Source organism: Corapipo altera, unplaced genomic scaffold (genome assembly GCF_003945725.1).
Source record: "Corapipo altera isolate COAL_440 unplaced genomic scaffold, ASM394572v1 295, whole genome shotgun sequence".
Classification (NCBI taxonomy): Eukaryota; Metazoa; Chordata; class Aves; order Passeriformes; family Pipridae; genus Corapipo; species Corapipo altera.
Window position 1 is genome coordinate 2279277 of NW_020884936.1, and position 12777 is coordinate 2292053.

At 50.3% G+C, this 12777-nt stretch overlaps 1 protein-coding gene across 2 annotated transcripts in view; it reads right to left on the reverse strand.

Moving 5' to 3' along the window:
* Positions 1 to 8350: 8350 nt before the first annotated feature.
* Positions 8351 to 12777, reverse strand: part of DDRGK1 (DDRGK domain containing 1) — a 35844-nt gene continuing 31417 nt past the window's right edge. For both annotated transcript variants that reach the window (XM_027660510.1, XM_027660511.1), the window contains exons 7-9: positions 12550 to 12606; positions 11474 to 11522; positions 8351 to 9891 (exon numbers count right to left, since the gene is read on the reverse strand). In XM_027660510.1, the coding sequence (XP_027516311.1) occupies positions 9719 to 9891; positions 11474 to 11522; positions 12550 to 12606 (279 nt within the window). In that variant the 3' untranslated portion in view covers positions 8351 to 9718. The remainder of the gene's footprint in view (positions 9892 to 11473; positions 11523 to 12549; positions 12607 to 12777) is intronic.

Here is a 12777-nt window from a genome sequence, read left to right on the forward strand (position 1 = left end):
AGAACAGGATCTTGTTCCTTGGAAGTGGCTGGGCTGACCTGGGTGTTTGTGCAGCTCCTCACAGATCAGAAATGAAGCTCAGGCTGCTTTGGACAGCAGGGTGGACTATTTTCTTGGTATAATCAACCTTCTAGCAGAGGATATCAATGCCCTTTGCGAGCATCACTTTCTGCTGTCTGCCCAAGCAGTTTATTTTGTATTACAGCTTTATCCTATTCTATTTAAATTTACCCAAAATATCTTGGTATGCTGGTGAGTGGCAGCTCTCCAGGATGAGTGTGCATGTGAATAAACTCCTGCTAACTTACAGAATCCCTCCTGCCAGTCAGGCAAATAATGGTGGCAGGGAAAATCAGGAAAGGAAAAAGGAAGGTAAAGACATGCAGCATCTCTGGGAATGACCAAACAGGAGAGCTGACCTGTGCCAAGTGCCTCACGTGTCATGAGGACTCTGAGGTGAGATGTGCTCCTGTGGTTGGACAGGGATGTGGGAATGGCTCCAGTTCTTATCCAATTCCCAAGCCAGGGGATGACACGATGTTTTTCAGTGGGTTTGGTGGGGGATGAGGACCAGTTTCCAAAGGGCTGTGTTTGACAGGTACCCCCCCATTCCAGCTCAGCCCTGGGCTCACACTCCCTGCTGAGGATTCACTGGGCAGTGCTGGTCTCCAGCTCAGCCACAGCCAGGCCCTGCCTGGCCACGAATCCTTCAGCCCTGCCATGAGGGTTGACTTCACAGCTTGGCCTTGGACCTGCCTCACCACCAACTCACCTGCTGATCTGGCCTCCTGGATGAGCATGGCTCTCATCCATATGCCTTTCCTGCTCTCCTTGACCAGGTCCTGTGGAGCTGGACAGCCACTGGTGATGTTCCTGCCCTGCCTCCATACCATCCCACTCCTCTCCTGGCTCTCCATCCCTTGGGAACACAGCTTGGGACAGTGCCCCTCACACACTTTTGAGCTGGCAAAAGCTGCAGCCCCGTCAGAGCTGCTCAAATCACAAAATGAAAGGAGTCTGGATCTGTCCAGTGCTTGAATGAGAAATTTCCAATGAAAAAAATGGGTGTAATCCTTCCAGAGAAGGAACCTGACACTGCACAGGAGCAGGAGCCATCTGGCAGGTCCCCAAGGATCCTGATGGCCTGATGATGATGATAATGATGATGTGTGTTTTTCTATAGAGCTGTATCTGCTGTGTCAGTCCATGCCTGGGATGTGAAACCACAGCAGTTCATCGGCCAGGGCTGGAACAACACAAGGGAAATGCCTGGTTGTGCTGTGTCAGGGCCCAGCAGGGTGACACCAGCACAGTCAGCACCTCTTGCTGGAGCTGAGTCCCAAAGGGAAAAATCCAGCAACTGGAGAGCAGCCCTGGGATAGGATCAGCATCACTCCTGCTCCCTGTTGGGAGGAGAGGGATGAACCAGCTCCAGGGCTCAGCCTGTGAGTCAACATGGAGAACAAGTTAGGGGGGCTGGGTTATCCTCCCCAGGGCTGAGGGGAATAACTTTGGAATCACAGAATCACGGAATGGTTTGGGTTGGAAGGGACCTTAAAGACCATGTCATTCCACCCCCCTGCCATGGGCAGGGACACCTCCCACTACACCAGGCCTTGGACACTTCCAGGGACGAAAGCATCAGCCTGAGCAGCCAAATGTAAATTATTAGGACAAAAAAGCAGCCTTGAAACCTTGATACAACCCCCTTTTCAAACACTGCCCTTGTGCTCCTTGAACTTTGAGCCATTGCCCTGACTCCAAGTAACAACAGCAGGTTGGTGCCAAAAGTGGGAATGGCTTCCCACTGCCAGAGGGCAGGGTCAGATGGGATATTGGGAAGGAATTCTTCCCTGTGAGGGTGGGGAGGCCCTGGAACAGGTTGGGCAGAGAAGCTGTGGCTTCCCCTGGATCCCTGGAAGTGTCCAAGGCCAGATTGGACGGGGCTTGGAACAATCTGGGATGGTGGAAGGTGTCCCTGCCCATGGCAGGGGTGGAATGAGATGGTCCCTTCCACCCTAAATTCTATGATGGTAGGAAAACCCCCTTCCTGTAGCTTCCCAGCACAGATTTGAGCTGTGCCCCAGAGCTCTGCTCGTGACCTGCCCAGAACCCACCCTGGTGTGAGTGGCACCAGCCACAGACAGAGGGACACAACCCCAGTGACAACTCAACCTTGTGTGGTGCCTGATTGTGAAAACTTCCACGTGCAAACAACCAGCAGCAGCCCCGGTGATTTCCCTGCTGCAGGAGCTCCATCCTGTTCACATCAGCACAGGCTGATCAGCTCCCACTGCTGCTCCTGCCACATCCTGCCCTTGGATCACACCACATGTGCCAAGCAGCTTAGTCTGGGTGGCAGCACGGGGAGCCCAGAGGGGGCAGCCGGCTTTCCAAACATTTAGGAGCAACACTTCAGGAGCAGCAGGATCTAAGCCCACAAGCATTTCCCTGCTCTGGCTGCTCCCTGCCCGTGGCTGTTACACTCAGCTGATGATGCTGAGAATGTTTTGCTGCCAATGCTCCAATTTGCAGTACATCCAGGAGCCGTGTAATTTTTCCAGTAGCTTTTCCATCCTGCTAAAAGAAGTAAAACTCGGCAACCTGTTAATTCAACAGCAATACCTGTGTTGTCGCCTCAGTGATGTCACCAGGATGCTGGGCCAGGAGCAGAGTGGCAGGTGACCTCCTCCAACCTTTCCCCGGCCCTGGGAAGCCGGGAGAGGGGCTGTTTGCACGGATGTGATGGTTTTCCCTAACCTTGTGGTCGCCCTCCAAGCTCTGGGGGATGCTTCGCTCCCGTTGCCATAGAAATGCTGCGCGGGTGGGGGGGATGAGAGATCTGCTGCTGCCACCTCCTGGAAGAGGTCTGGATGGCGTGGGGGGGTTTAGGAAGAGCACAGGCAGGTCGGAGATGCTTCAGGCAGAGCTCAGCCCAAATCTGGGCAGGTACATCGGGACCATGTCGTTTGGACCCCAGAAGGGCTCACCTGGGGCCACCTCTTAGGGCCACCCTGAATCACGGGGTTCTGCCAGATAAACAGTAATAATGCAAATGACCCTGAATCATAAAATCATTTAGGTTGGAAAAGCCCTCCATGATCATTTAGTCCAACCCTTAACCCAGCACTGCCAAAGCCACCAATAACTCATGTCCCCAATTGCCACATCCACAGGGATTTTAAATCCCTCCAGGGATGGGGACTCCACCACTGCCCTGGGCAGCTGTGCCAGGGCTGGACAACCCTTTCCAGGAAGAAATTTTCTCCAATATCCAAACTAAACTTCCCCTGGCACAGCTGGAGGCCATTCCCTCTCCTCCTGTCCCTTGTTCCCTGGGAGCAGAGCCCGACCCGACCCCCCCCAGCTCCCCCCTCCTGTCAGGGAGTTGCAGAGCCAGAAGGTCCCCCCTGAGCCTCCTTTTCTCCAGGTTGAGCCCCCCCAGCTCCCTCAGCTGCTCCTGCTGCTCCAGCTCCTTCCCAGCTCCATTCCCTTCCCTGCAAACACTCCAGCCCCTCCATGTGTCTCCTGTCTGAGGGTCCCAGAACTGCCCCCAGGGCCGGAGGTGCCTCAGCAGTGCCAGCACAGGGACGGGCACTGCCCTGGGGCTGTGACACACCAGGGCTGGGGAAAAACCAGGATCATGCCCAAACCTGCCCAGGTCATATTTTGGCCCCAGTAGCTTCACTGTAGAGAACTTTGGGTACGTCTTCTGCTGATCTGGGCTCCCTGGGAGGACCCTGAAGGGTTGGTGAGGTCTGCTCAAGGATGGAGAGTGGCTCGGAGGTGGCTGCTCTTGGAAGAGAGTGCTTTGAAGGAGTTAATCCCATCCTTAGTGCACTGATGGAAGAGGCAGCACAGGATGCAGATGGGAGGGGATGGGTGTGAGGTTTCTCTGTGTGTGTGGAGGCACCACAATGAACGTGGGATGTGTTAGAGCTGCAGCTGAAATGTTGTTTCTCAGGGTTATGACCAAGAGCTGCAGCTTTGCTGCACTTTCCCATGTATTCTCATCTCTCCTGTCAGCAGCTCTCCCAGGGAACAGGAACCCCAGCACATGAGGGTGACTGCTGCTTCCATCAGGATGGAAACCTTGGCTGTGGATGGCTCCTGGTTGTGAAGGTGACATGAGACACCTGTCAGGGAGCCAATGTGGGGCAGCTGATGGGAGACACAGCCTGGATCCCTGTAACTGATGATTACAGGGACAAACTGACCAGAGCTGGAACCTGGGATTGTCTGTGCCAATGGCCAGAATCACTGTGGGATTGAATGATTTTAGAGGGGGGTGACCTGGCTCTGCTGGGTTGTCATCACCAAGGGAAAGGTGTTCCCAGGAGCTACCATGCTCCCGTGGGATGTCCTTGGCCCACCCTGGGGTTTTGCACTGGAGCAGATGAGAGATGTCTGGATTACTGGTGCTGCCAGCACAGCTCCAGCAGCACCTCCTGCAGCCACTGTCCCATCACAGCCTTCTCCTTGCTCAGAGCTTTCCCCCCATGATCTCACTGATCCCTCTCAGCCATCCAAACCCTGCCCTTCCCACAGAGCTCATGCAAAGTGGGAGAAGCTCACACACAGCATTCCAGAGGGGCATCTTCCCAGCAGGGGGATAGGGAACCAAAAAAAACCACACAAATGTCCACCAGCTCTTCTAGTGTGGGAGACTGTCCAAGGGTAGCACAGAACCAGGACACCATGTCCTGCTCTGTGACTGTGGCGCCCGCTCCTGATTCCAGAGTCCCCTGCCAGGCTGGAACGAGGCCATCCCTGTGCTCTGTCCTATGACCTTAATTTGATGCTGGCAGGAGTTGTCCTCTGAGACAAACCAGAAGTCTCTGAGACAAGTCAGAAATCATCTGCAGTGTCCCTGGATCCACCTGGTCAGGAGGTGTTTTAGGAGATGAGATGCCCATCCCTCCAACATTTCCCATCTCATTTGTCTCAGAGCAGTGTGATCCTCCCTGCAACCACTCTGACCCCACTTTTAGGTCAACTTAGCCAAATTTCAGGCCACTAAAATGGCCTGAAAGAAAAGCCAAAGGGAACTGTGTCTCTCTGTATCCCACAGAAAGGGAATTGTGTCTCTCTGCATCCCACAGTGCAGGACCTGTGGGATTTAGGGATAATCAGATCAGCTGGATAAATTCTGTGCTGAAGATGCCCAAAGTTCAGGTTCAGCTGTAAAAGTCTCCCTGTGTCTGTTCTCTGACCTCCAGGGTGGGCAGCTGTGCATCTTGGCCATCACCTCTGCATCCTTCCTTTGCCTGAGGAAGCCCCTGAATTCCCCTGGTCCCATCTTTCCATTGGCACCAGAGTTGAGGAGGGATTGTCCACCTCAGCATCAGTTGGCTGGGAGCACAGGGAGCAGCTGAGCTGTGTGTCCCTGCCCCAGGGGGGTGGGTTTGGACCCCATTCTCTGGGTACTTCCATTGTCCATCTCTCCCTGTGGGATTCCTGAGACCAGGGCATGGGTTCAGACTCTGAAAGGTGGGAGCACTACTCTTGTCCACAGGGAGCCATGAATGATATACCTCCAAACCTGAGTATTCCCTGGAGCTCCTCTGAGGGGCTGCTTTTCCTCACAGCCTTCCCTGTGGATGGGGCAGGCCAGGCTGGCTGGCAGTGATTCTGTTCTGACATGATGTGCAAGCTCAGCAATTTGGGAACATCCAACAGCTGCACAGGCACTTTCTGAAGGAGAGAAGCCACATCAGAGGGGCTTGTCTGGTGTCAGAAAGGGAAGTGCAGATCTTTGACTCAAAAAGGGGACATGAACTGGGTTACTGGTCAACAAATGAACCTGGAGCTGTTCCTCTCTCACCACCAAACGAGCCCATCCCAGCACAAGAAGCCTTTTGAAGGGTGAAGATTCACAGAATGGTTTGGGTTGGGAGGGACCTTAAAGCTCATCTCATTCCAACCCCCTGCCATGGGCAGGGACACCTTCCACTAGCCCAGGTTGCTCCAAGCCCTGTCCAACCTGCCCTGGAACACCAGGATAGGTGAAGAAGGCAAAGCTCAGCCTGTCCCAGGTGGGCTGGGGCACCACTGGTATGGGGGCTTGCCCCAGGCCAGCTGAGAACCCTCCAAAAATGGTCCCCCTCAGCAGTTTGGCTGATGCCACTCTTTGTAAGAAGGACTTGTCTCCAAGGACAGAAAATGCCACGTTTGGTGACTCCAGATGTACCCAGAGATCATAAAATGTTCCTTTGTCTTTAGGGCAGGAAGCAGATTTTCCCCCATTCCTTTGTTTTACTCGAGCTTCACTTTTTTTTTTTATCTCAGAGAAGATAAAAAGAATTAAAGTCCCATCCCTACAGTGCTGCAGGCACAAAACTTCCCTGGATATGGGCTCTTCTGCAGGGATCCCTGCAGCCACAGATTGGCATTAATGATCTGGATTTGCTTTTGGGATTAAAAAGAAAGAAATCTGTGAATGCAGATTGTGGCTGTTCCTGTGCAGAGGGGAATGTTGCAGCTTCGTGATTCAATGCCATCTTGTGATATTTAGCATTTTCCTAAAAGGATGAACATACAATATGAATTAAAAAAGAACCCCAAACAACAAGAAAAAACCCCAAGTCTGTTCCTAGTATCCATAGTTACAGAGAAAACCTGGAAACCCTGAGGCTGATGGGCTCTAAAATTTGTACCACAAAGAAATAAAATTAAAAGCTGTGACATTTGTTGCTTTTACATTTATTTTTTTAACCTGTAAATGCTTCACACAGACTAAATTTTTCAGCGGAAATAGAAGTTAGAGTTTTCCTTGATTAGATCCAACCTTGTGTGATCTGAACAGAAGGTTTTCAATCTAATTTTTTTTGGCCTTTGCCTTCAGGTAGAATGGCAAAATTAGGACAAGCTCACCCAAATGAGTCAGTAATTATTATTATTATTCCTTCCATGTACAGCCAGAGTACCTGGGAGCTCTTGTGCTACTTCAGAGCATTTTTCATGGGGAAAAATGCTGCATAATGCATGGGAAAAGTTTAACAGAAAATATGGAATTTATTTTTTTGAAAGTCAAATAATAGGTGGATGTTCCAGGTTTTAAAAAATTATAAAAGTAGATTGGCCAAAGCAGCAGGAACCAAAACACTGAGACCATTCTGCCTCTGACAGAGGGGCAGTGGGAGGAGGTATCCTTGCCCAAGGCTAATTCTGATGAGGGATTTGCATATGGATCATCATCATCCCAAAGTGAGGAGCCCAAAATCTCCAGTGCTGCCCAGTATTTTATTGTCTTTACAATTTTACCGGAATTTTACTGCCCTGTGTTTTGCTGCTGACTGAGCCAGACTGTGGTGGGTTAACCCCACCTGGCAGCTGAGCCCCACAGAGCCCTCACAGCCCAGGGTGGGATGAGGGAGGGAATCAGAGGGGGAAAAGTGGGAAAACTCATGAGTTGAGACCACAGAATCATGGAATGGGTTGGGCTGGAAGGGAGATGAAGGATCAGGTCATTCCAAGCTCTTGCCATGGGCAGGGACACCTTCCACTAGCCTAGGTTGCTCCAAACCCTGTCCAACCTGGCCTTGGACACTTCCAGGGATCCAGGGGCAGCCACAGCTTCTCTGGGCAACCTGTGCCAGGGCCTCCCCACCCTCACAGGGAAGAATTCCTTCCCAATATCCCATCTATCCCTGCCTTCTGCTAGTTTGAAGCCATTCCCCCTTGTCCTGTCACTCCAGGCCCTTGTCCAAAGTCCCTCTCCAGCTTTCTTGGAGCCCCTTTAGGCACTTGGAAGGCTGGAGGGAGATAAAGAACAAACAGTTTAATACTTAAACCCTGGGGAAGGAGAAGAGGAGAGCACCCCAGTGCCCGCAGACTGTTCCAACTCTCCATCAGCTCCCTCAGCCACCACCCTCACCCAGGACATTGGGGACAACCCCCAGCTCAGCCACGACACACGAGGGTGTTCCCTAAATCAGTGCAGCAATCCCTCTCTTTGGGATCTAAGAAATGTGTGTTATCCCATGATTTATGAATTCTCTCAGGGAAGTAATTTTGGGGATACAGCCCTGAATTTCTTTCCCCTCCACTTCCCCAGACAGACTGAAGCAGCAGCACAGGTTTGAACTGCTTCGTTTATAAACCATCCCAACAAATGGCCCCAAGCAATTGCATTCCAGGGTTCAAACTGCTTCCTTGGATTTTGTGAGAGGATTCCTAGAAAACACAAGATGCTCCTTAATAAAAAAATGTTGATATGATGCAACTGGGTGCAAAGAAGAGGAATGGGAATGGTGGTAGAGGATTAAGGCAGCAGAGCAGCTGCTGGCAGAGCTACACAGTCACATCTTCCCCCAGCTGTGCCCATTTCTAACACAAGTCTCTGCAATTCTTTCAATATTGTTGATTTTATTACAAGAACAGTTTAAGACAGAACAACAAAATCTTGGCAAACTCAAGTAACTTTTAAAATGTAACAATGAGTCGATAATTAAGAGACTTTACGAGCCCCAAGGGTCAAGGAACCTCTTTGCTGGTTGTGGTTGTGCAACACTGAGGATGTGCTGGTCTCTCACACCAACATGTGGTGCTGCACTGTAACTCCACACTCCTGCACTCCCCCATCCAGCAGCAGTGCAGAGATTAAATGGAAATATGTTTCCTTCCATTGTTTTATTGCTGTCTCATCCCACTGATAACGTGACTTTTAGTCTCCTCAAGTAATCTCTATGTTTGGCAGAAACAAAACCTCTTGCCCTCCCCAATTACTGTTTATCCACATAAATCCTGTTGATTTCAGAGAGGAGAATTAACAAATTATTAAAAAAAAATAAATATTCTTATGCAGGAAATATACTGACCCCTACAGTTAATGCATTAGTAATCATTTACTTGCGGCATTAATTGCATGACTCAGAGTGTCTCAAGTTTTTATTTAAAAACCCCCAAACATCCAGAACACAGAGGCCACAGGGTGGGGGTGTCTGAGGCCTTCAGACACTCTGAGCTGGCTCTGACTTCAAAGGATGAATCATCAGAATCTGGTTGGTATCAGCAGAACTGGCCTGCACAATAATTGAGGCCAGTTTAGCCTTTCCCTGGAGGGGTTTCTGTCTCTTGGCTACAGGAAAATGATGCAGCTTGTCTGCAAGCAAACTTTTTATATTATTTAAACAAAGGAAAACATATTTATATAGCAAAGGTTGTCTGAAACAGCCTCTGGAACTTTTAACAACAGAGCAACCACTCCTTCCAGAGTTTCAGGATATATTGCAGTGAGAACAAAGACACAGAGTATTTTCTTTTTACTCTGTCCTTCCAGTGCGGATACAGCAGATAAAACCTATTTTCCTGGGCTGTGTCCATCACTGCCACGAAGTTAAACAGCAGAGCAAGAATTCTGAGTGCAGTCAAACCTGAATCTATTTGACACAGACATCAAAATCTGCAAACAATACAAAGTCTGGGTACAGTCACACAGGACTCACTGCCGAGGTATAAATTAATGATATTCCTGGGCTACAGCTGCATCAGAGTGTTACGGCCCCATCAGAGTGTTGGCAGCCTCTGCTGCACAATCAAATGTCTTATTTTATCCCAGCTCTAACAGAGTGAAAAGCAAAACTTCTGAGAAGCCTTGCAGCTGATGCTTCAAAAGCCCATCCTACCTTCAAGCACCGCGAGCGGACTAGAGAGGCTCTTGTTTGCTTTTAATTACGGGGTTTATTCATTCAGAGGTCAAACTCCTGCTGTGCTTTTCTCAGGCCACAGTTGGAGCAGCAGCTCTGCTGTCAGGCTGGAGGTTGATGAGGGAGTTGCTGGCCTGGGCCAGCTCGGCGATGGAGACTCGCCCTCGCTGTTTGATGAACTGCGCCACGGCCGCCATCTCCTCCGGGGTGATGTAGATGAACTTCCCTCTGTCATCAATCACACCTACGGGGGGGAAAGAAAGGGCCTTGCAGTCAGCACTTCCCCACAGACATCAGTCACTGCTTTGGGAAGGGACCTTCCAGCTGCTGAGGCAGCATTTCCTATCTGGGGCAGGCAGAGACAATGTGCCAGCAGTCAGTCAGGCTTTTATCTGCTGGCTGCTGCTGGGGCTCGGAGCGGGGCTGTGGCAGTGGCCAAGTGCCACAGTGCGACCCTTTTTGTTCAAAGTAACATGTTCTTTTCACTGGGCACAGCTGGCTGGGAGTTCCACAGTTTCAGCTACATCGTTTTCAGAGAATCATGGAATATCCCAAGCTGGAAGGGACCCACAAGGATCATCCAGTCCAGCTCCTGGCCCTGCCCAGGACACCCCAACAATCCCACCCTGTCCCTCAGGGCGTTGTCCAAACACTCCTGGAGCTCTGGCAGCCTTGGTGCTGTGCCCACTGCCCTGGGGAGCCTGGGCAGTGCCCAACCACCCTCTGGGGGAAGAACCTTTTCCTGGGATCCAACCTGACCCTGCCCTGGCACAGCTCCAGCCCTTCCTGGGACCTGTCCCTGGTCACAGAGAGCAGAGATTGGAGCTGCCCCTCGTGAGGAAGCTGCAGAACCTGATGAGCTCTGCCCTCAGCCTCCTCTTCTCCAGCTGAACAAGCCAAGGGACCTCAGCTGTTCCTGATATGGATTCCCCTCTAGACCCTTCACCATCCTTGCAGCCCTCCCTTTTCGGTGCTGGTGTTCTGGGCCTGGGCAGCTGGTGGAGAAAGGCAGAGCAGGGAGATCCAGGAGGGGATTCAGAGCCCCTGTGGGGCTCAGCTCAGCCTTTAAAGCTTCCCCTCTGAAAGGGAATAAAGCTCAGTTTCCATATTTCAGTTGCTCCAACCAGACTGAGAATAGCTCTCTATGTTCTTACACATTACACCAAGGCACAGCCTCCCTGGCATGACTTTTGGGACACAGACACAGCCAGGGCAGTTACACATCTTTATCCTTTAATTCCAAGTACTCTGAGGTCATCTGAACAGATACCCACATGTACCTGCCAAGACAGTTGTTCCCCAGCCATGACCACAGGCTCAGGTCACTAAATGTTTGTGCTGGCACCTTCCCCTGCTTCACCCTCAGAAAGAACAAGACTGCCCAGCACTAAACCAGACTTGTTCAGACAGAGAGCTCTCCACAGGCTCAGTCTCTGCTCACATTCCAACTTGGACTGTGTGGGTACGTGGCTGGGAACAAGCACTTCACTTGCTCCAGCACCCTGGAGTGTTCTGGGATGTTTGCTTCTCCCACAGTGTGCTGCATCCCAATCCTGGGCTGTAGCCACCAGGCTGGCAAAACACTCCAAACTATCCCAGGGATCCTTTCAAATTCAGATTTCACAAGGCCCCATTTGCAGCTGGCTGCTCAGCAACCCCCAAATGCCTTCAGCACATGGATAAATAAATAAAATATAGGTAAATATTGAGTTATCAAGTTCTATGAGGATCCTTAAAGCGGGAATGACACTGGAAATCTCGCTCTACCACAGGGAAGGCACATCCTGCACCACCACCTCTCATCCCCTCTGTGCCTTGGCTGTCACCTGTCAAAGTGCCATCTGCCATCAGGTCCTGGATCCTGTTAATTGCATCCTGTGCAGAAGAGAAAAAGGAACAACAAACTGATCAAAAGGGAGGCAAAAAACATTTCACAGGTTCAGATAAGCTACAAACAGAGGTTTACATTTAATCCCTCAGTGTTAGGGGCTTCAGGGAAGGACACCCATCACTATTCCCACACAGACAGATGGAATAAGCCCTTTGGTCTTAGACTTTTCTGCATTTTGGGGTGTTCAAGTAACTTCACCACCCCAAAAGGAGACTTTTATTGCTGTTGCCCAGCTGTTTAAAGGAACAAGGGGTGGGAAAGGCTTTTCCCAGGGAAAGGCTGAGCAGTGCCACTGCATCAGGCAAGTTCCATGAAGCACACTGAGGTACTTCTCCAAGAATCTTGCTCAACACAGTTTTTTTGTATCTTTTTTTACCTTTTCCTTCAAACCTCTTTTACCAATTCAAAGCAACAACTTGTTGAATCTAAGGCTGGGTTAATTCTATATGTAGTTCTACTACACCTTAAGTATCTAAGCCTTGGTTTCCACAGTTCTGCCTCTCTGCCTTTCCTGTGTTTATGTAACTGCAGAGGCAAATTACAGTTTAAATTTCAACCCTGAGTGACTCACTGCAAGCTTAAATGGAGCTCTGGTTTAAGAGAGAGGCAGGGGCACAGCAGCCTGGACTAAGGGCAGTGTGAGCTGCTCTGAAGGCACACCCCAGGAGCAGATCAGATACAGAACAGAAAACATTGCTCCATTTTCAGATTCACAAACGCTGTGGGACCCATTAACCAGCAGGCAGCTCTGAAAGGGCCACACTGAGCCCTTTTCACTGCAGCAATCTCATAAGCCAACAACCCTTCACTGCCTGGCTGGTACTTCGATGAATGGTCACATTTTTAGGGCTGATTTTGCTGATCCTCACCAAAATCCAAGCGTTTCCACTAATGCTCAGACACTTCCACAGACAGACCCTCATTTACCTGTTGGCTCTCCTGTCCTTTTAAACTCATTGCTTGCACTTGCACCCAAAAGTCAATACTTACACCCCAAAAGTCAGTGCTCACCTGTGTTCTTAAACCCAGATGTGAGGCCAAGTCCTCCAGCTGGATAACCTTTGTTTTCTATGGAAACAGAGAAGAGTTACACACAGCTGATGCATTAGCAGGTTGCCATATTTTTTTTTTCCATTCAAATAACAAATTGCATTTACCAGACAAAGCAGAACCTGTCACTCTCACTAACTTTTCCAAGTAAGCTTTTTTTTTTTTCCTGATGAAAAACTCTCAAGTTAC